Raw genomic sequence first — 25,199 nt, 5'->3', positions numbered from 1 at the left:
GGGACCTTCACCAGGATTACTTGATTCAAGAACTGGATAAAATCCAAAGAAAAGCAGCTCGATTTGTTCTGGGTGATCTCCGACAAAAGAATAGCGTTACAAAAATGTTGCAAAGTTTGGGCTGGGAATATTTGGGAGAAAGGAGACGAGCTGCTCGACTAAGTGGTATGTTCTGAGCTGTCAGCGAAGCGACGGCGTGGAATGACATCAGTAGACGAATAAGTTTGAGTGGCGTCCTTAAAAGTAGGAAAGATCACAAAATGAAGGTAAAGTTGGAATTCAAGAGGACAAATTGGGGCAAATATTCATTTAAAGGAAGGGGAGTTAGGGATTGGAATAATTTACCAAGGGAGATGTTCAATAAACTTCCAATCTCATTGAAATACTGTAATTTAAGAGAAGGCTAGGAAAACAACAAATAGGGAATCTGCCACCTGGGCGACTGCCCTAAATGCAGATCAGTATTGATTGATTGGTCGAGATCGTCTACTCCAGTCACATAATCCTTCAATACCTGTATATTCATTTCCACCACTCCTTCCAGGTTTCCAATTATGTTTGACCGTGAGTGTTTATAGATAGATAGATAGATAGATAGATAGATAGATAGATAGATAGATAGATAGATAGATAGAAGATGTGTACATTCTGGTGAAGTTAGGAGCACAGCAGCATATTTCCTATACTGTATTTAATCAGTCCAATACATGGAATCCGAATCACAGGAATAGGACATTTCATTTTACATCTCGTATCAGTTGGCTGAGTTTCGAAGCATCTCCATGAGAAGCCAATGACAATGTCATCCAGGATCACTCTCCTTTAAATAATAATAATCATAATAATAATAATAATAATAATAATAATAATAATAATAATAATAATAATAAATGTATTAATCACAATTTATTATTATTATTATTATTATTATTATTATTATTATTATTATTATTATTATTATTATTATTATTATTAATCCATCAAGCAAGTTCACACTTTGATAAATTGTTTTCCGTAGTTTCCCATTTTCACACCAGGAAAATGCTGGGGCTGTACCTTAATTAAGGCCACGGCCGCTTCCTTTCCACTCCTAGGCCTTTCCTATCCCATTGTCGCCATAAGACCTATCGGTGTCGGTGCGATGTAAAGCAAAGTTTTAAAAATGATTTTTTTTTTGCTAGGGGCTTTACGTCGCACCGACACAGATAGGTCTTATGGCGACGATGGGATGGGAAAGGCCTAGGAGTTGGAAGGAAGCGGCCGTGGCCTTAATTAAGGTACAGCCCCAGCATTTTCCTGGTGTGAAAATGGGTAACCACGGAAAACCATCTTCAGGGCTGCCGATAGTGGGATTCGAACCTACTATCTCCCGGATGCAAGCTCACAGCCGCGCGCCTCTACGCGCACGGCCAACTCGCCCGGTAAAAAAATGAATTTAATTGAAGTGATAAAGAGCATCCGTGGCTCAATTTGCAGCGCGCCGGGCTCTTATCACTGGGTTCCGTGGTTCAAATCCCGGTCGCCCCATTTGAGATTTGTGCTGGACAAAGCGGAGGCGGGACAGGTTTTTCTCCGGGTACTCCGGTTTTCCCTGTCTTCATACATTCCAAAAGCACTTTTCAATATATAATTTCATTGCATCTGTCAGTGATTAATCATTGCCCCAGAGGAGTGTGACAGGTTCAGCAGCCAGAACAATTCCCATCCTCGCAGTTAGATGGGGGCTTCATTCATTCCATCCCTGACCTGTTGAAATGGCTGGAAACAGGCCGTGAATTTTCAATTGAAGTGATAATAAATGTAATTGCTCTTTAATATAATATAATATAATATAATATAATATAATATAATATAATATAATATAATATAATATAATATAATATAATATAATATAATATAATATAATATAATATAATTATTGTAGCGTTTATCGTTACGTGGGTTTTCCGAAGAATGTTACGGATCCCCTGGACTGACGTCCCCAATGCTGTTTTACTCAGGGGCATTAGAAGGGAACGAATGTTGGTATGTACAGTCAAGGAAAGAAAGACAGCCTATCTTGGGCATATTATGTGGAATGATAAGTACGCCTACTAAAATTGATCATGCAGGGTAAAATTGATGGACGTAGAGGTCGCGATCGAAGGAAACAGTGTCGGCTGAGAAACTTACGGGACTGACCAGGACTAGACTCGAGTAGACTGATGAGGACAGCCAAACATCGCGCAGACTTCGCAGTGATTGTGGTCAACCTCCTGACATGGAGGAGGCACTACAAGAAGAAGACCGTTACGTTATCACAATCACTTTTAGGATAGTCACATTACAAAGTAAAGTCATCTCCGTACAGGACATGAAGGCACTTGAAGGGGTAGAGTGATTAGCTCTACGCCCGGCCGCCTTTGCCCCCAGGAATTTACCTGGTACTCATTTTTTTGGTAGGCTGAGTGAATCTCAGGGCCATGTGAACCTCCGGAAGTGGAAATCTCGTTTGTTAAATTGTACGACTTCCTGACGGGGATTCGAACTCACATCCTTCCGGGCGAACCGAGAACGCCTACAGCCTCGGCCAGGCAGCCCCTGTAGTCATGTTACGGAGAAGCTGAAGTCCCACAAACTGAATCATCAATTTGAATTTTCTGGTAAATCCCTGTACAGCAATGAAATGCGCATTTGCCTAAAAATCCGCGATATGGCTTACACATGTAAGACAGAACAGTGGTGGGTGATTTGCATTGTAGCATTCACCTTGAGGAGCCCAGGAAGGGGAGGGGAGAGACAGAGAGGTCGACTTCTCAGAGCCTAGTGGCTAGCACTGCATTGTCCAGTTGGTTCTCGCGGCCTCAACATGTTACAGACCCTGAGGGACGATGAGCAGGCGCTCAAAGGCGGCAAGGAGCACTTTAATACCAAGATACGGAAGAATCACAGGACATCTCAGCGTGAAGACCTGCAGGATCCCGGTAAGACACGGAATATCATAGCACAGATTTTAGGACTGCCCCATCTGGTTTTATCCACGAATACATGCACCATTTGTATTATCATTAATGTTGTCACCGGAATTATCATTACTCTCATTGAGGTTCTTGGTTTCGATCAATTGATGTGATATTTTTATATCAAGATTACTTTGCGTCGTCTGAGTTGGATTCCAATAAAGTTGTATAGTTCGTAGCTTTAGATCGTGTGACTTAAGTTCACATAACACTGAACGCTTTCATTCGTGTATTTGTGATTACTGCTACTACTAATACTAAATAATAATAATAATAATAATAATAATAATAATAATAATAATAATAATAATAATAATAATAATAATAATAATAATAATTTTATATACCTCGGCTACTAGGGTGCTAGCCTTCTGAAATGGTGTCATTTACACGGAGTGTATACCAATTTCGATGTTCCGATTACGTTGCCAGCTAGCAGCGAAAGTAGAGCTCTCTTCTGTCTAAAATTTATGGAGCTGATGTTGAATAATAGTGATTGTGGTGATCATTGTTTAAAGAGGAAGTATGACTGAGCAACCATCTTCTCTTAACTCTAATTAGAGGAAATAATGGGAGAATCCGAACCTTGGAAGAATTAAGCGACCGACAAAAGAAAGAAAATGGCCATGAACAATGTGAAAACTAAAGATACCCTAGGTCTCACAAAACCGACATTATAGGACCCGGAAGAGAACAATATTTGGCCTAGGAAGGTCGAATTAGGAAGTGTGAAATTGAGAAGCCTGCAGGCAACGTGGGACTCAGTTAGAGGCCCCGTGGTCACCAACCCATGCTCTCAAGATGACAGCCCCTAGGTTTCCCCTCTTAGTCGCCTCTTACGACGGGCAAGGGATACCGTGGATGCATTCTACCGCTACTATCATCAGTGGAAGTTGACGCTAATACGTCTTCAGAGCACTTTGCCATATCATGCAATGATATGGAGGGTCGAGATTTTCATCCGCCTGAATATAATAGCAGAGTAACATCTCACCCAAATGGTTGTGGTTCGAATGCAGGCCAGTGCATGTGGGATTTTTGAAATAAACAACGTCCATGTGAATAAGTTTGCACGTAAAGCTGGAGCTACCATAATAACGATATCAATAGTCACACAATTCTGGCACCGAACTGTTAAGCGAATTTCAATGTAAATGTTAAATAACTAACTAACCTCAATGGTATACATCGTCATTATCAAATACCGCATGAGTATCCTTTTTGCGTTACTTCAATAGTTCTTCTCTCATTTCTGAAAAACGACAAGTTGAAAAAGTGGACACTTTCAGAGCTAGAACCCAAACAATCTTAGGTCTTTTTAGACAAGTACAATGCCATTTACTATGACTATAATTGGTAGAGAACCTCTGCTTTCCATCTCACGATGGAGATGACAAAATGCTCTCCAAACTTGTGTGTATATGTGTATTGTCCTGTGATCATACGTCACTTTAGAAAAAAAAACCCTGAAGATGGTTTTCCGTGGTTTCCCATTTTCACACCAGGCAAATGCTGGGGCTGTACCTTAATTAAGGCCACGGCCGCTTCCTTCCAACTCCTATGCCTTGCCTATCCCATCGTCGCCGTAAGACCTATCTGTGTCGGTGCGACGTAAAGCCCTTAGCAAGAAAAAAAACCTTCAGCTGTTTCTGTTTTGTTTCACAACCTTGACATTTTCAGTAAAATGAAATGAAATGTCGTATGGCTTTTAGTGCCGGGATATCCCAGGACGGGTTCGGCTCGCCAAGTGCAGGTCTTTCTATTTTGACACCCGTAGGCGACCTGCGCGTCGTGATGAGGATGAAGACAACACATACACCCAGCGCCCGTGTCAGTGGAATTAACCAATTAAGGTTAAAATCCCCGACCCGGCCGGGAATCGAACTCGGGACTCTCTGAAACGAAGGCCAGAACGCTGACCATTCAGCCAACGAGTCTGACAATATTTTCAGTATTAGCTTGTAGTGCAACCGTAAAAGTTAACAGAAGTGTAGATTGTACAGCCACCATTTTGTTCAACTGAACAGCCATTTTGAAATAAGAATGTAGGAGACTTATTCTTCCACAGTATAATAATAATAATAAGAAGAAGAAGAATACAATCGAAACCGTTTATAGCAACATCGCTTTTAACGACGTATTGGATATAACGGCGAAATCTTACGGTCCCGTCTAAATCCTGTATAAACACTGTATTTAAAAACTCGTTTATAACGACATATCGTATATAACGACGTATTTCGATCACATTTTCGAATAAATATATCGGCTATAACGTCCAATGTTTATTTTTGTTTGCTATGTATTTGGGGATTGGTGACAACAATGTAACGATTATTATTGTAGATTTCAAATCAGTCTGTCTGTTAAACAGTCAAGACAAGCATCGCTGTGAAGATGTCGCAAAGTAATAAAAGAAAGTGCTTAATATTGTAAAAACGTCACATATAATATGGCGATTATGAACGTGGGAAACAAACGTCACCATCGCGAAGGATTTGTGTCACACTGAATGATTTCTACACTTTGGAAGGACAGAGAGAAAATGCAGTCTCTTCTCGAAGAAAATTATTTAAAAATCAAGCGAGCCAGACTATCTGAGTAAAAAGATATTGAAGAATTTTTACTTAGACGGTGTAAGCAGCAAAGTGCCGATCAGTGGACCTATTCTTCAAGTCAAAGCCAATTAAATTCCTCGCAATCCCACTTCACAAATACTGTACTATAAATACAGTTCTTCTTTCAATTAGTTTTTTAAACTTTTAAAATTGTGTTAATTAACCATCCACGCGTGCAGCTTTTAGCAACAAAACAAGAAACCGGTTTGTGACTCTATCGGCTATAACCAGTGTTGCCAACCCATAAATCTTTTCTCCGCTAAATTTTAGTTGAAAATCCGCTAAATTTCGAACTGAAGCAAAATAGCATATTCCAGCTGTTTTAATAAAGGAGATTAAGGCAACACTCACCAGGTTCAGAACAGGAGTTCATCATATTCTCCTCTGCGCACTATTGCTCTGAAGCAGAAGTGCTGAGTTGAGGTCCTGTGGTTTCATATGAAGCCACATGGTACTATTCTTTTTCAAAGTATATGCTCCCAGTTCACAGCAGTTCACTTTCATTGCTGTTTTCATTGTTTTTGATAAGTGCGGAAAGAATTAATGTCAAACAATTTCGCATTTATATTGCGCTTCCAATAGACTCACCGTCCGTATTTGGGATCACTGGGAAGCTTAACCAACTAATCCTTTGAAGTTTAATTATTCAGCCACCCTTTACGAAATATATGACTACTTTTTTAACCTTTTTCTTTCGACGTATTAACGTACCCTGATGTCAAAAGAAACTCGTTATCAAACACGACACTACCCGGCTCATCAAGAGTGCAGTAACGATTGTAACAAATACTGACTGAGGCTGTGGGCCAGAGCTGATCTAGAAAACGAGTGGTAGTATGCAGCATAAGTTCAATACAACAAGAATAAATAGACTATTATGCCGTACTAAGTTCTATATTATTATTTTTCTCCTGATGATGAAAGGTGATATTGTTACCGCTGAAAATCGCTAAAAGAAGTTCGAAAATCCGTCAAAAAATCCGCTGTCCGCTAAATGGAAAATGTATCCGCTGTTGCATTTTAAAATCCGTCAGATTTGGCGGGACATCCGCTGAGTTGGCAACACTGGCTATAACCACTGTTGATTGGCGTCGTTATAACCTTTCTCTACTGCAATATGATGTTGTTTGTATAGAACGGTGCGGTACTTTGCCTCTCATTCTCTCGCGCCGAAAGCTGATGTTGCAATGTTGCATTTCAACAGCCTCAAACGCCACCGTCCTCGGCTAAGACCTAACCTCTCACTTTCACCGAAGATGTTCATGCCATGTTCGTAGATGGCTTTGTTTTATTTACTGAGCTGGATTGAAAACGCAGTGGGCATTCGTCTATAAAATTAAAGCAAGAAAGCAAGCCTGTAACTTCGCAAGACTCTTGATAAGTTGATATCCTTATCACAACTACAGCATCTCTAGTCTTATGTGAAAACCGAAGCTCAGGTATATGACTTTCCATATCCCGCATGCATTGTTTGAGTTCGTATAGTGGTCGTCTTGATGTGAATTCAGTGACGATGTCCCTCGGCTATCGCTCTCCATTACAAAGAATGGCCACTTTGTTTATGTATGGTGGGAGGTAATTATTGTTTTAACGTAGCCTCCGGTATGTAAAGTCTGGGAATAAAGCACTACAGTATAGGCTATAAATAACTTTATTCACGCAGGATGAATGGTAGTTTAGGGTGTGTATGTTGGGTATTCAGCCCGAAGGCTGGTTTGAGCCTCTGCAGCTTCGCCAACAGCTGTCATAAATAGCCTAGGCGTCACTGAAGAGGCGTACTAGGGAAATGGGGAGTGAGGTAGTTTCCCGTTGGTTTCCTCACCGAGCCAGCCGCTGCTATTACATATCAGTCTGCCAAGCCCACTGAAATGCATGCACCAGCCAACCCTATGAGCGATATTTTCACACCATTCATAACAGGGACTGGCTGCATAAGAAATGGTATTACTAGCATCACTCACAGTCACTTTCATATTGTTAAAGCCAAGGATGAGACTGAGACAGGTCAATGAAAGTAACAAATTTGATATAGCCCATACCAGAAGACATAGTGCACTGTAAACAGTACAACTCGCCTAAGGCGCCTAAAATGTATTTTTTATACACCTATGCTATTATGCAATTTAATAAAATCTTATTGACAACGTGTGCATGACTACATCTAGAATTCTGTATACAATGTAGAATTCGGTAGCGAATCACGGGTACAACAGTTAGTATTTACCTATTATTCTGAATAACTACCGCAGCCCTTTCCTACCCCAAGTGAAACAGTTTAGATATACGTATATTTGTAATGTTTGCGATGAATGAAAAATGAAAACCTACAACCTGTTTTCCAGTCATTGACAGGGTCAGGGATGTAATGAATGAAGCATGTATAGGCTATTAGTACGATGGGGTCGCTACTCCCAAAGTGATGTATTAATGACTGATAGATGCTATGAAATGAGAATGGAGAGTGTTGCTGGAATGAAATATGACAGGGAAAACCGGAGCACTCGGAGAAAAACCTGTCCCGCCTCCACTTTGTCCAGCACAAATCTCACATGGAGTGACCGGGATTTGAACTACGGTATCCAACGGTAAGAGGTCGATGCCATGCCGTCTGAGCCACGGAGGCTCTAATGTTTGTGATATCTGAAGCAAATTCTTTTCAGTTTCAACTCAGTTAATTTATGACTGTTAGGTTCTTAAGTCTGCCAAAACTAACTTTGACTAATAAATTTATAAATTACGTGAAAAAGAAACAACTTAATTAAAATAGAATGACGCGTTTCGTTGTTGAAATAACATCATCAGATTCCCTCAAATCACACTCAAATATTTAGAAAAGTATAAATACTTATATCTATTTCTGTTTAAATACTTAGGAACTTGAAATATGAAATTTATCTCCATGAAATCTTCTTTTCTCTCCACCCAAACATTGAATCATAGAAGGAAAGCATACAGTGGCTCAGACGATTAAGGCGTTGGCTTTCTGAGCCAAGTGGACAGATCCGATCATGGCTCAGTCCGGTGATATGTTAAGGTGTTCACATATGTCAGCCCCGTGGGGCAAAATTCCGACACCTCTGCGTCTCCGAAAACCGTAAAAATAGTTAGTGGGACGTAAAGCTAATAACATTATTATTGTTGTTCGTATTGTTATTGTTATTGTTATTATTGATTCTTTATGCCCAAATAAGGAGCGTGTTTGAACTTATTAGTACTTTTATCTACTTTTCTGATTCTCTTCCCAATTTCTCTTCATCCTCTCGCTGTGTTCCTTTTTATCCGTCGGGTGGGCTTTACAGAAATGTTGTGTTTGTGAATCTTGAATGGTTTCTTAATTAATGCCAATTTCATTTAGATCTTCACTGATTTTTTAAACTAATTATTGTGATTTTCCATTGATAATGTTAAGTTTACAATTTTCATTGAGCCTGTTATGATCCATTCTATATAAGTGACCATAACATTGTAATCGCCGTTTCCTAATTGTATCTGTAATTTTTCTCTCTGTAACTTGATATATTTCATGTTATTTTCTTTTCATCCAAATTCCATTTTCACATTTTGGTTCTAAGATTTTCCTGAGGAATTTTATTTCTTGTTTTTTAATTATTATTATTATTATTATTATTATTATTATTATTATTATTATATTATTATTATTATTATTATTATTATTATTATTATTATTATTATTATTATTATTATTATCGTCAAAGACGTTCCGTTCAACTTACCCCAGAAAACTCCCACGCTTTACCCCTGATGATGTCGCCACTAGGACCAACCTCCTTCATTTGTTGAGAACAAGCAAACCATGCGACTACTATCAATTTCAGCATCTCTGTTAGTAATTAGAGAAAATCGGGTTGATTTCTCAAGCACAGATTCAGTGGGAATTACTTTTCTCTGCCCATAACAAATCGGATCTCAGCTGGTTGCAATCAGATTAGGAACACGTGACACGCATCTGATAGGGAAATTGTATGTGAGACTCGCGTTCAAGACACGCAAAACCCAGCAGCGATGTTACGTAAGTCAAGGGCCGCAGTATCCCAATCCACTATTCGACTGTCGAGATCGCCGAGTTATGTCACAACAGTTGACAACTCCAAATGACTGAAATTTTAATAGCACCGGATACGTACACTGTGGTTCTTCAAACCACGTAACACAGAAATAAGCAGCTGGACCACCATAAGCAGTTGGCACGTGCCAACTTAGCGTACTGTGTTGTTGCTTGAGGTGGTACCCTCGAGGACAACGAGGACGAACCCTGCAGAGATGGGATTTGCTCTTGAAAAATTGGACACTCGCTCTGCTGAACAATAGAATGAGGACGATGAAATTATGCAACTCCTGTTTGTTTGTTTTTTTCCAAATGTGCATACTTCTCAGTAGTTCTCGCTCTGAAATAGTAAGAAACGAAATAGACAATATTTCGTTCGTTCGTTCGTAATCTGTTTTTCCTCCAGGGTCGGTTTTTCCCTCGGACTCAGCGAGGGATCCCACCTCTACCGCCTCAAGGGCAGTGTCCTGGAGCTTCAGACCCTGGGTCGGGGATACAACTGGGGAGGATGACCAGTACCTCACCCAGGTGGCCTCACCTGCTATGCTGAACAGGGGCCTTGCGGGGGGATGGGAAGATTGGAAGGGATAGACAAGGAAGAGGGAAGGAAGCGGCCGTGGCCTTAAGTTAGGTACCATCCCGGCATTTGCCTGGAGGAGAAGTGGGAAACCACGGAAAACCACTTCCAGGATGGCTGAGGTGGGAATCGAACCCACCTCTACTCAGTGGACCTCCCGAGGCTGAGTGGACCCCGTTCCAGCCCTCGTACCACTTTTCAAATTTCGTGGCAGAGCCGGGAATCGAACCCGGACCTCCAGGGGTGGCAGCTAATCACGCTAACCACTACACCACAGAGGCGGACAATAGACAATATTTACCTTATTAATAAATGCGTATTGCCAGACAACAACAAAAAGTATCCTATAAGAAAGCTTAAAACATCTATTTTATACTGAAGATTGGATATTATTATTTATTTATTTATTTATTTATTTATTTGCAATTTGCTTTGTGTCGCACCGACACAGATAGTTCTTATGGCAAAGATAGGATAGGAAAGGCCTAGGAGTGGGAAGGAAGCGACCGTGGCCTTAATTAAGGAACAGCCCCAGCATTTTCCTGGTGTTAAAATGGGAAAACACGAAAAACCATCTTCAAGGCTGCCGGCAGTGGGATTCGAACCCACTATCTCCCGGTTGCGAGCTCACAGCTGTGCGCCCCTAACCGCACGGCCAACTCGCCCGGTATTATTTTTATTATTTTACAATTGGCTTTACGTCGCACTGACTCAGGTATTACAGCGATGATGGGACAGGAAAGGGCATTTATTTGGGGAAGAAGTGGGAAACCACGGTAAGCACTTGGAGGATGGCTGAGATGATAATCGAAGCCCCCTCTACTCAGTAGACCTCCCGAGGCTGAGTGGACCCCGTTCCAGTCCTCGTACCACTTTTCAAATTTCGTGGCAAAGCCGGAAATCGAACCCGGGCCTCCGGAGGTGGCAGCTATTCACACTAACGACTACACCACACAGGCGGGTTTTTTTTCGCCGGTGGTTTTTGAAGGTGCTCAAATACGTCAGCCTCGTGACGTTAGATTTACTGGCACGTAAAAGAACTCCTGCGAGACTAGATTCCGGCACCTCGGCGTTTCCGAAAATCGTAAAATTAGTTAGTGGGACAAAACCAACAATATTATTAGATTTTGTTTTTTTGTTTGATGAATGAAAACGTTATGTCCTACTCCTTGACTGAATGGTCAGCATACCGACCTTCGATACAGAGGCCCGTGGGTTCTATTCCCGGCCGGGCAGAGGATATTTCCTGCTTATGATTATTTACTCTAGCTCGGGGCTCGGTATTTATGCTAGGCATAATACACTTCTCTTAATCTATATAATACACTCCACACTAACAACCACTACAGAAACACGCAAAAGTAATACATCCCTCCACATCGCATTGGCGTCAGCAAGGGCATCCCACCGTAAAACTTGGACAGATATATTCTTATTGCTACCCCAATCATTTAGGAAAAGGTCATGAAGAAAAATAAGAATGTAACCTTTTGGTGAAAACTACCGAAATAAACATATTTGCTTTTCATCCAAAAATAATAAAATTAAATATACTGATCTACACTTAATTTGGCAAATGACGGAGATCACTGGTGAAACAAGTATTCTTACTGTAGTAAAGAGTTCGTTCCCAAGTGTGGCCCCATTCTAATCTGATGACGTGTCGCTCATCCCAGTCGTACGCTCGCTAAGATAGCATGGAGGGAGGGGAGGGATGGAAAGTCCATGTCAAACAATCGAACAGGCAAGGAAGTTTTTCTTTGTCCGCGTTTGTACTCAAGTCGATGAGAGCACCGGACGCGAAGTCGCATAGTTGTAGGTCCAGATCAGCCTGGTGTCAGATTTACCATTTTTGTTCTGCATTTAACATATCTTCGGAATGTATTAAATGTGTTCTACGCGACGTAATAAGCGGAAAGATTATTTCAAGCACAATGTGGTCTGAAAATTAAATAATAACTGAACATACTTCGAGTCTGCAATGCTGCTTTAGCGTTGGTCACTTCACGCAGGGAAACACGAGTTAGGCTGGTCAGTGAGTGACTGGTTGACAGGAAAGGATGATGGTGACCTTCAGTCGCCCGTGAAACACCAGATGACGTAAAATGTGCAGTTCGCTACCGTGCATTTTGAACTGTAATTATACGTTTCGCAAGAGCAAAAAGTGCTTTACTTAATACCACCCTCCTGTCATGACAGGTCTCGTAGCAAAGTCACAACGATGGCTTTACGCCACATAATTTTCACTACAGGATTCTGCATTATTATTATTATTATTATTATTATTATTATTCCGAGGGTACTGTGGAATAGCAGAGGTGAAAGAAGGTGCGGGTTGGAACAGGTCTCAGCTACCAAATTAAAGATAATTTAAAACTTTAACAAAGGTTATATTTTCTCTTCAAAATCAACAAATAACAGATAACAACATTCAACAATTTCCACTAGGTGAAATAACAATGAAAGTCAGGTACAAAATGATTTTTCCCGCCAGGGGTTTTTTACCACGTTTTGAGCTTCGAGCCCCACACTCACAACCTTTGAGCGAATAGCTCAACTTTACCCAGTTACCAAATGAACAAAGGGGCAGAAAACCCCATCATGCCAAGGAGCACTTGCCCCTAATTACAATGTTAAGCCTCCTAGAGGCACGCAGAGATCAAATTAGGAAAGAGCAGTCCTGCTCTCAATTTTACAAGCCTATCAAAGGCCACAACAAACTTCGCTCCTAACTTCCCTCAAGGCACACATACAGTGAAACAGGGGTATCTTGTACCCAACCTACAGGGCCTTCACATGAAGAAAACAAAACATTAGGTTAAGTTACTGGCCCATAATGCAAAATAGAATGGAGACGATAACTAGCACTCCTACACAACGTTTTTGTCTAAAAACCTATGTGGCGCCAGGCCGATAATACAGAGGCTAATCCCAAAATATGGAGGTGACTAGTCAGCAAAATAAGTTTAAGACTTTAAGAAGGAAGAAAAACGGTTACGAAAACATAGTCACCTCAAATTCACAATGAAGGGGAGTTCGAGAGGGTGAAACACTCTCTATCCCCGCTTTATAGTAAAAGAGATTTGAAGTTTTTACATGCACAGAAAGGAAATTTCCTTTTCAAAGGAAAAGGTTACATATTAAAGGCTTCGAACCCTCCCCGAGAGTTAAACTGCTGACCTAGTAAGAAATGAAGATGTTAACAGGCCATTACTTTGTAGATGAACTGCTGCTTGAAGAAAGAGGCGCTTCCCGCCCCCTGAAAATCAGCAGTTTATATACCCTCGTGGAACATTCGAGACCTTTCAGGAATGAGAAGACACACCCTTTCGCTTTATTGGCTAACACCAAAAATTACACACAACATGAACAAGAAACCTAGGATTGGAGAAAAATTAATTTAGAAAATTCGGGATTGGCTGAATTCAACACTGGCGGAAACAGAGATCAATATTGCCAACCCAAAACTGAAAGAAATAAATTTAACAACGAACAAACTTATGGATACAAGTTTTCTTTAAAAAAACAGTACCAACACTTCGCACCAGAGTGCACAATCGTAGTTTTTTCTCTGTAGAGACATCTAGAAGAGAATGTCCACACTTCTTGATACAGGGAAAAACAAACACAATTCGAAATAGACACAGTTCAGAACACTTCAAAATTACCAAATTTACAGTAGAGACATCTTCTGGGAAACCATTGAGTTAATACAGTTTGTTAAAGTTCAAGCTTTCTCCTGTAGAGGAGTTTCAACGGGCGCAATATTTGAATTAGCGGCGTGGAGGTGTACCTCCCGGTACAATTATTATTATTATTATTATTATTATTATTATTATTATTATTATTATTATTATTATTATTATTATTATTATTATTATTATTATTATTATTATTATTATTGGTCGAAGATAGTATTGTGCGTAGAGTATGCGTTGTAGGAATGTTGTGAACAGCACGAACACATTCCACGAACCCGTTTAATATTGAAATCACTCGACCCTGCCATGTATAGAAGCCAAGCCTCCCAATACCAAAGGCGAAGACGCTGACCACTGAACTACGAAGCCGAACCACTTTAAATACATTAAGTGCCTCCATAATTTTCTATTTGCATCCGAATCTGTTTTTTTTTAATTTCGTGTGGCTATATCTAGCCGAGTGCAGCCCTTGTGAGGCAGACCCTCCGATGAGGGTGGGCGGCATCTGCCATGTATAGGTAGCTGCATGTTATTGTGGTGGAGAATAGTGATATGTGTGGTGTGTGAGTTGCAGGGATGTTGGGGACAGCACAAACACCCAGCCCCTGGGCCATTGGAATTAACCAATGAAGGTTAAAATCCCCGACCCGGCCGGGAATCGAACTCGGGACCCACTAATCCGAAGGCCAGTACGCTGACCATTCAGCCAACGAGTCGGACATCCGAATCTGTGACATCGTTTAATTGTATCCCTCTTTCCTTCTCTTGCCCACCTTGGTCGAGTTCGTTATTCTCTTACGTAATCTATACTCATCCATTCGCCTCACATGACTCCACCACCGAATCCAGTTTATACGTACAGCTTCATGCACCTAGTTGATTCCTAAATTAGCCTTCGTCTCCAAGCAATTGGGAAAGGGTCTGGTAGAAGAAAATTATAGACTACGATACGTCTTCGCCTGGAAAGCAACCAACATCACACATTCGTATTGCAATGGTGCATAACATTTACTCATAGCAAACAGCAGTAAGTCGCGGCCAAATGTATAGTAGTTTTGAGATGCATGTGTCAGAGATAGGCTCGAACCATTTGACACAAACTGTCGATCTGATTGCGGTGCTTTTCTTAAGTTCATGACCGCTACTTTCCCAATCCTAGTCCTTACCCATATTTCTGTCGCCGAAAACCTTCAGTGTGTTAGTGCGACATCAAAACACCAAGAACAACGAAGTACAATCGTCGAACCATGACTTTGGTCACACTACGTCCATTAACAAGGCATGTGATTTTGTTAAAAACTTTTTTTTTTTACATTTTACTTTACGTCGCACCGACACAGATAGGTCTTATGTTGACTGTGGATAGTAAAGGGCTAGGAGTGGGAAGAAAGCGGCCGTCGCCCCAACATTTCCCTGGTATGAAAATGGGAAACCACGGAAAACCATCTTCAGGTCTGCCGATAGTGGGATTCGAACCCACTACTCCCGAATGCAAGCTCAGAGCTAAGTCACCCTAACCGCACGGCCAACTCGCTCGGTTGTGATGTTATTGTTTGCTCAATCTCGACTGACACGGCATAACTAGCCCTTTTGCAAGCAACTGCGCATTCTTATAAAAAGACGAATATAAATATATGTCCTGTAACTAAATTTTAATGCGGTTTTGATAGTTCGAACATTGTGGCGGTGTTTACATTTAGTTTCGTCAAAAGTTGCATTTTGAAATAGATTACGTTCATCGTTTCCTTCCAGTACTGGGTTCCTCAGCAAAAACCCATATAACACAAACATGTTTTTACCAGATTTCCTTCAATAGTTTCAAAATTATAGAAGCTAGAAAAAGTATAAAAACTGACTTGGACATAAAAATAGTGGCAAGAGATATTCTACCCAAGTACCTTCCAAGATCAAATGGGGCGCATCAGCAATTTAGTGGTAAAATTGGAGGCTCATAGCGTATCATAAAATTTGTATAGTCCGGGACCGCAAAGTGGTAGCAAGTATCGCGATGTGTGCCTTCACAAGATATATCTATATACTGTATAATATTTGTGAGAAAATTACTGAACATTAGGTACGTAAAAACGTGAAATATTTGTGAAAAATTGTAGAGTCTCCAAAAATCTTAATTTAAATAGAGTTCAACCGTACAGCAAACGGCAACAGGAAGAAATAATGAGTCAAAAGAAACTGAACAAGCCGAAACACAACGTAAGAAACCGGATGCGGCTGAGCGCCGCAAGCCACAACCGAGTACGTCTACTACTCTCATCTAGCCTATGTCCGACTCGTTGGATGAACGGTCAGCAAACTGGCCTTCGGTTCAGAGGGTCCCGGGTTCGATTCCCGGCCGGGTCGGGGATTTTAACCTTAATTGGTTAATTCCAATGGCAGGGGGGCTGGGTGTATGTGTCATCGTCATCATCATTTTATCCTCATCACGACGCGCAGGTCGCCTACGGGTGTCAAATAGAAAGACCTGCACCTGGCGAGCCGAACCCGTCCTGGGATATCCCGGCACTAAAAGCCATACGACATTTCATTTCATCTAGCCTATGAAGGTAGATATGCTCTAAGGCACTCAAAAATATGTAAGAGAATCCATGTTTGTAAATAATTTATCAACATTCGCAAAAGGAGAGCCCAGTAAATAAAAGTTTTCTAAACCTTAATTCTTCACTTTCACTATTTTGACACCCACGTGGCTGGACACAGCACTTGCCCGTGTGACAATGCTGTCACTCTGATAAATGGAGAAAATCTCTGCTCAGACGTGTAAAAGCAAATCTTGAAACGTAGGGGGAAAATTATGTTGATTCCTCTTCAGTCATGAGCGTCACGTTCATTCTCGAGGAAGAATAGGAAAAAAACTGTTCTCTTGTATTAAAACTTGAAATGAATTTTCGTGAAATTATTTATTTCAGTTGTGACTTTCTAGATTACTAGCGCGCTTAACCCGCCAGTGGTCGCTAAGATGAAGGTAACCCGAGTGGTCGCGCGTTGAGCAAAATGCTTACGGTATGATATGACGTGTTTACATTATGTAAATAGCAACCGATTTCAAGCGTAAATATATTAACACATTAAATGAACACACTGTAAGAATAAATTTCAAATGGTTATAGAGAACACAAAAAATTAAACATTAAATTACACATAGTAATAAATCCCAAATTGTTATAACTGTATCTGGAAAAACAATTCCCAACTTTCTAAAATAGTGTGTGCGACGTTCGCAATGCCCTTTACATAAGGAGAATGGGTCACTATATTTTCAGCACAAGTACGTGAGTGTGGACTTCTTCTTGGTGAGTGTCTGCCCCACTTTGTCAAGTTAACTTTCCCTCTATGAACATTGTCACTAAACATGAAATTCCCATTTACATCCAACATACAGGTAAGTTGTTCGCCAGCTACAGATTGCTCTCCGGGTACGGTTCCATCAGCACGTCCTTCTATCCGGGACTGTTCAGTGCCTGTTTTATGTTCACATTTCATCAAACCAAGCTAAAATGTCACAACATGAAGCCAGCGTCACGCACTATTTTTTTTTTATTTTTTTTTTTTTTGCTAGTTGCTTTACGTCGCGCCGATACAGATAGGTCTTATGGCGACGATGGGACAGGGAAGGGCTGAGAGTGGGAAGGAAGCGGCCGTGGCCTTAATTAAGGTACAGTCCCAGCATTTGCCTGGTGTGAAAATGGGAAACCACGGAAAACCATTTTCAGGGCTGCCGACAGTGGGGTTCGAACCTACTATCTCCCGAATACTGGATACTGGCCGCACTTGCGGGACTGCAGCTATCGAGCTCGGTCACGCACTAATTAGGAAACACGTTAATACAATAAGTTGCAAAGAACTGTGTCAACTATGAAACATTATTCAACAATAGCAAAACTATTACACACACAGAAATTAGCGCCAACGTGACTGGTATCGCTCACCGTTGACGGTCGCTCCTCTCTGTCCCTTCTCAAGGTCCAGATGTGCGTTTCAATACATCCGCCCTTCTCCCAAAACTGCAGTGCGAAAGTACATCAGGGCTCAAGATCGAAACTGTATGTTAGTCCTCAGCCCGAAGGCTGGTTGGATTCTCAACAGCTCCACCATCAGCTGTTATAGATGGTCCAGGCATTACTGAAGAGGCGTACTAGGGGAATGAGGAGTGAGGTAGTTTCCCGTTGCTTTCCTTACCGAGCCAGAAGTTGCTATTACATATTAGTCTGCCAAGCCCACCGAAATGCATGCACCAACCGACCCTATGAGCAATATTTTCACACCATTCATAGCTGGGACTGGGTGCAGAAGGAATGGCATTACTAGCATCACTCGTACCTCAGTCACTTTCATTTTGTCAAAGCCAAGGATAAAGCTGAGACAGATCAATGAAAGTAACACAATTGCTCTAGCCCATACCAGAAGACATAGTGCACTGTAAACACTAGGTCCTGCCAGCAAAGGCATATACGCTGTATAAAAGAGTAGATGATTTTCAATGACCGTGAGCATTTTGCTCATATAACGACCACTGGCGGGTTAAGGGTAAATTCCAGTCCTCCTTGCGAGGTGGTAGAGCCCTTTTCAGGCGCACTCCCATTCGAGGCGAGCTGCATGTACCTATTTAAGCACATACCAGTTCTCCTGCCTACCTTAAATGTGTTTACAACCTATTTTTACTGTCTAAAAAACCATTCTTCCAATGTAAACGTTGCATCTAAAGTTGGTCGCCTTATTCCCAGAGAAAAGAAGTAAGCGATACGAGATCATCAGGAGAAAGAAAGGCCTCGGGAGCAGGCGATTTGGGCAACCGTCGGGTTTCTAGCCTTATTTAAGGCAAAAAACGAAAATGACTTTATTTTTTCTCATTACTCGGGAACATTTATCGAAGGGTCATCTAAGTGAAAACGGATTCTTTCAGCATGGCCTGAATCACGATAGGAGATAAGCAATTTTTGTGACCTTGCGGTGACCCGTGTTGGACAATTTGCAGGACCGTTATGAACACATGCTGTACCGACACAGTGAGACATGTTTTGCCGCCGGCACCTTGCATATTCTAATTATTTATCCTGATGTTCAGAGAATGTTTGTCATTTCAAAGCCGTTTCCTTGCCGCATGCTGTAGTTTCTTCCCTTACCAACATCCATTCGCCTCACATGATCGAACCACCGATCCCGGTTAATGCGTACAGCCTCAATCTTCGATTGTACGCCTGACAGCGTTTATTTCCTCATTCCAAGCACCCTACTGTCATTGTTCCAACCTGTTTTTGCCTGTAACCATCCTGAGTCCACAGAACTTTCATGGAGTTGAAGAGGAAAGCATATTATATAGCGAAATAATGACCGAGCGAGTTGGCCATGCGGTTAGCGTCGTTCAGCTGTGAGCTTTCATTCGGGAGATAGTGAGTTCAAACCCCACTTCTGGCAGACCTTAAGATGGTTTTCCGTGGTTTCCCATTTTAACACTAGACTGTACATTAATTAAGGTCACGGCCTCTTCCGTCTCAACCCCAGCCTTTTCCTATCCCATCGTCGCCATAAGACCTTATGTGCCGGTGCGACATAAAGTAACTTGTAAAAAGTGAAAAGTAATAATTGAAAAATGCATTCATTTGTTTCTTACAAATGTATTCCTCCATCATAAACAAATTCCTAGACGCTTCAGAGGCCATTCATCAGATTAGATGTGTGAAGGTGCTATTTCTCTACACACTCCACGAACTGCCTGTGACATTAACGTGCGATCCCAGATGTAAGTGTACAAAAGCAGAGTGGCCAATGACGGGCTCACTGGGCAGTGAAATAATCTTGCTCCCTTAAGACACGACCTCACTCCGCGTGGCTGCTATTCTTACCAGTGGGGTGAAGTGAAATGTTCTTCAGCACAAAGCATACAAATGCTCACCCACCAGTTCTTTGATTCGGAACTTCGTACTGGCAGTGTCCAACTTGTGTTTGATCTTCCTACGGAGTATTTCCACACTTCCCCACCGGATGAATAGAGTTTTTACTGTACCAGAGATTTTTTTTTTTGCTAGTTGCTTTACGTCGCACCGACACAGATAGGTCTTATGGCGACGATGGGACAGGAAAGGGCTAGGAGTGGGAAGGAAGCGGCCGTGGCCTTAATTAAGGTACAGCCCCAGCATTTGCCTGGTGTGAAAATGGGAAACCATAGAAAACCATTTTCAGAGCTGCCGACAGTGGGGTTCGAACCTACTATCTCCCGAATGCTGGATACTGGCCGCACTTAAGCGACTGCAGCTATCGAGCTCGGTGTACCAGAGAATGCAGGCAGGGACTAGACATTAATAACTTTTTAATCGTAAATGATAGTTTAATCATCTTTGGTGAGGGTTGGCGGACACTTTTTTCCAGTCCATTTTCCCAACAAATTTAGTTCCCAAAACGAGTTCTCCCAACAAAGGGGGATTCCCAAGAAAAAACTACAAACACATCCCTTCTAAATTTAACCATGTAAAATCCTGAATTGTGTCCGACAGCTCTTATTTCATTTTTCATTATATTATTGAAACTGGGAAAACAGTGCTGAACATTCGAAAGTCTGCAATACTTCGACGACAGGAATGCAATATATTTTATATCCTACACCACTCCCAGAAAAACTGTATTGACTTGTGAGCGGGAATGTTCAATTTGGAAAAACTGTCCCCAATACTTACGAAAGGTGGTGATTGCTGGTCATTATTGTTTCAAGTAGAGGATCGACACTTGCAATAATGGGAGCATCCGTAAAAGAAATGAGCCTTGGGAAGGGCGTGAAAATTAAAAGAGACATTGGATCTCACAAACCTATGCTCTCGTTGTCGGAAGAGAAGAAGACTTACCGAGTGACTTGGCCGTGCAGTTATGGTCGCGTAGAGGTGAGCTTGCATTCGGGATATGGTGGGTTTGAATCCCACGGTTGGCAGCCACGAAAATGATTTTCCGTGCTTGCCCATTTTACACCAACCAAATTATGGGGCTATATCTAAGTTAAGGCCACGGCCGCTACCTTCCCAGTCCTAGACATTTTCCATCCTCGCGTCGCCGAATACCTCTTGACATTAAACCACTACGAAAAACGAGAAAGTTGACCAAGGGAGGAGCATGGCACATTTAAGCAGAAACAACGACAGACTCAGGAATTTCGTGGTCACCAATCCACGCTCTTCAGAACCCCCTTTTAGTCGTTTCTTATGATAGGCAGATGATACAGTCCCTTATGACAGACGTGTGATACCGTGGGCATATTCTACCGCATCCACTAACAGGGAGAGATCCCTCACGAGAACTATTACAAGCGAGTGTGCATTGCCATTAATTTGCTTTTCCGTCAATATTCTGCATTTTATAATAATTGCTTTCCTTATATTAACACCTAGGTACTTGCAATGATTCCCATAAGGAACTTTCACCCCATCAACGCAGTAATTAAAACTGAGAGGACTTTTCCTATTTGTGAAACTCACAACCTGACTTTTAACCCCGTTCATCATCATACCATTGCCTGATGTCCATCTCACAACATTATCGAGGTCATTTTGCAGTTGCTCAAATTCTTGTAAGTTATTTATTACTCTATACAGAATAATATCATCCGCGAAAGGCCTTATCTCTGATTCCACTTCTTTACTCATATCATTTTTATATAAGAAAACATAAAGGTCCAATAATACTGCCTCAAGGAATTTCGCTCTTAATTATTACACGGTCCGATAAAGCTTCGCCTACTCTAATTCTCTAGCATCTATTTTCTAGAAATATAGCAATCCATTCAGTCACTCTTTTGTCAAGTCCAGTTTCACTCATTTTTGCCTGTAGTATCCCATGATCCACCCTATCAAATGCCTTAGACTGCCCATTTGACCTCCAGAATGCAATATATCTGCTATATGTTGCTAGAATCCTACAAGTTGAGCTTCAGTGGAATAACCTTTCCTAAATCCGAACTGCCTAACCAGTTACTTTCATTAGTAGCAATTGGGCATCTGCTCGTCTCCTTACCTAAGTAGTCGTTAGACATTCAGCACTCTAAATTTGAACAATTCTAAAGCTGTTCAGACCAATGAGTGAAGAGTCCTTATTCAAACAGCGAATATTATGCATAAAATAAATCATCTCCATCGATATACAGAGTGTCTCAAACCTTTTGGGTCAAATTGAAACAGGTGTTAAAGGGTCCACAGCCGATTATATTGATATAGGGGACCAATGGTCGGAAATGCATATTTACTGTGTTATGGACATACACAGTGTACACCGCAAGCTCATAGTATTTGTTCAAAGTGACTACATACAGCCAGTCCCTGTGCATGAATGGCAATGGCGCATGAAGTTCTGGCGCACTCTCTCAAGGATCTCGGGTGTCTGTTGTACCAGCAGACAGGCAGCTTGGACCTAGCTAACAGGTCTTCATCCGTTTCTACGGGGGTTCATATACCAACGACGTAACGTAACCCCCAGAGGAAAAAGTCCAGAGGCGTGAGATCCGGCGATCGCGCTGGCAATGGGACAGGACTTCCACTTCCAATCCAACGACGAGGGTACGTGTTGTTCAGGTGCTCGCGGACATCAAAGGGTGAAGTCTCCAGGAACTGTGGCAGCACATCTCGCAGACACACGAGGTAACGTGGACCAGCCAAACGGGGAGGCAGCAAATAAGGTCCTATTAGGTGATCTTGAACAATGCCTGTCCATACGTTGACAGAGACTCTTTGCTGGTGGCCACCGATGTGGGTGGAGTGGGATTTTCCTCACTATAGACATGGCTATTGCGTCTGTTGAAAACACCATCATGGGTGAATGAGGCCCCATCTGCAAAGAATACAAACTGAACAAAGTTCGGCACTACAGCACTGCGGCGGATAATTCACTGACAGAAGTGAACGTGAGGCTCATAATCCGTTGGTCCCAGTGCTTGTACACGTTCTTTATGATAAGGGTGTAATACTTGTTTCGCCAGGTATACTCTCCACACTGTATTCTTAGACGTGTTCGTTTCACGGGCAAGTTGACGGCTGCTTATTGCTGGGTGGTCGGCCACACGATGCAACACAATCTCCTCATGTCTTTGACGGGAGCCTTGGCCGGCTCTCCGTGGCGTGAACGACCCTGTCTCTCTCAAGTTGGTATCTACGGAGACAAACCTCTTCCAATTAGGACGACGCCCATTGGGAAAGCATTCTCTGTGTATTCGTGCTGCTTTACGGACACCGTACATCAAATGCAAGTCTGCCAACTCTCGTGACGAGTAACGTTTCATCTTTGACTACACAGTACAACACCTAACCATGGACACATCACAAGCTGCCTGTTGCAATGGACAACTGACACCAGAGAGAGCGGTGTGCGTGAAGCACAGGTTAATGCGCCGGTGCAATGCATCCGGTCGTCACATTACACAACATGTGCTATGAGTTAAGTTGTGTATAGTAAGTCTGTTTGGTGGTCAAAGGTGTACGCTGTTTACCACCCGCTGTCTTTTCCAGTGTACAACAGACACCCGGGATCTTTGTGAGAGTGAGGCAGAACTGCTCGCGCCGTTGCAATACATGCATTGAGACTGGCGGTAGACACTTTGAACTATTACTATGAGCTACGTTGTTGTCATGCGGTGTACGCTGTGTATATTGACAACACAATAAATATGCATTTCCGACCATTGGTTACCTATCTCAATATAATCGGTTTCGGACACACTATCACCTGTTTCAATTTGACCCAAAATGTTTGAGACACCCTGTACGGCCATTGCTGTCCAGAATTTTAGATATTATCAGATCATTCCTGAGCCATTCTAGAATTTAGAGTTGTTAAATCATATCGACCAATCCCTTCTCTATTTGACAGCAGTGTAAATTAGTGTATTTATGGCACTATGCCCACTTTCTAGCTACCAATATAAATTATTTCAATTGGCATTACGCAGAATGCAATAATAACATAGGTACAGTCAGGCATAAGAAGTTTAACTAATTCATGGTAGGGTTTTTTTTTTTGCTAGTAGCTTTACGTTGCACCGACACAGATAGGTCTTATGGCGACGATGGGAAAGGAAAGGCCTAGGAATGGGAAGGAAGTGGCCGCGGCCTTAATTAAGGTACAGCCCCAGCATTTGCCTGCTGTGAAAATGGCGAAACCGCGGAAAACCATTTTCAGGGCTGTCGACAGTGGGGTTCGAACCCACTATCTTCCCGATGCGAGCTCACAGCTGCGCGCTCCTAACCACACGGCCAACTCGCTCGGTGTACTAATATAATGTGAATGCAGTGTATGTCTGTCCATATATTCATTTTAGAGTCGTGATGTTAACAGAGTTGACAGTATAAACAGGGGCCTCCAAAATACGTCCCGCGGGCCACGTCCATTCTGCGAATGAGTTTAAGGGAAGAGTCAGATCGGAAGATTGTGTCCACTTAAATTAGTTTATACAGGATGTTTCTGTATTTCCATTACAGACTTTGAGGGCTTGCAGTAGGGGACTAAGACGGTTAAGTTTAGCATAGGAATTTGTTTTCGGAAACGTACAGTCTTCCCGCTACCCGCTACCACAGCACACGTTCAAATCTCCCGCATTTTCGACGCCACTAACTAGAGTACGTACGTCATTGAACGATCACGTTTACATGTTTGATGACATTCCATGCCATTGAGTTGAGTGTGCGATCCGCACGGAGACGTGTTGCACCTTCTGTTGTGCTTGTGATCTTCGGTCTTACTACAATACAGCAGTAATTCGTTTCTACGTACACAGCAGTTAGCTGTAGGTACAGTACTGTACTTGCAGTAGTTCAGTATGAGTGTGTTTCTGTTGACCATGGGGTATACGTTTGCAGAATACGCCGACATGTTGATATAGTACGATGAAGCTCGGTGCAATGGGAGAGCTGCTCGTCAGTCGTATGGGATGCGTTTTCCATACCCCCGGACACCTTCGCACACCCTCTTTACTAAGGTGTATCGGCGGGCCTCGAAGACGGGTAGATTCACCGCTCCACGGCGGCGCCGCACACACGAGTTGGAAGAGGCTTTACTCCACGCAGAGGAAGAGGACGGTACTATGAGTACTAGAAACATAGCAAGGACACTGAATGTGGATCACACAACAGTCTGGCGTGTTCTGCATGAGAAGCAGCTACACCCGTACCACCACCAGAGGGTACAGCCAATGTATCCACAGGATTTTGCGTCAAGAGCCCACTTCTGCAAGTGGTTCTTGCACCGTTGTGTGGA

At 42.1% G+C, this 25,199-nt stretch overlaps 1 protein-coding gene across 1 annotated transcript in view; it reads left to right on the top strand.

Annotated features, from left to right (window-relative positions):
- Positions 1-2,833: 2,833 nt before the first annotated feature.
- Positions 2,834-25,199, top strand: part of LOC136866044 (acyl-CoA synthetase short-chain family member 3, mitochondrial) — a 231,289-nt gene continuing 208,923 nt past the window's right edge. The window contains exon 1 of the mRNA XM_067142670.2: positions 2,834-2,963. Coding sequence (XP_066998771.2) covers positions 2,849-2,963 — 115 coding nt within the window. The 5' untranslated portion in view covers positions 2,834-2,848. The remainder of the gene's footprint in view (positions 2,964-25,199) is intronic.

The sequence above is a fragment of the Anabrus simplex genome, chromosome 3 (genome assembly GCF_040414725.1).
Source record: "Anabrus simplex isolate iqAnaSimp1 chromosome 3, ASM4041472v1, whole genome shotgun sequence".
Classification (NCBI taxonomy): Eukaryota; Metazoa; Arthropoda; class Insecta; order Orthoptera; family Tettigoniidae; genus Anabrus; species Anabrus simplex.
Note: the sequence above shows the minus strand (reverse complement) of the source record. Positions and strands in the feature narration are given on the sequence as shown.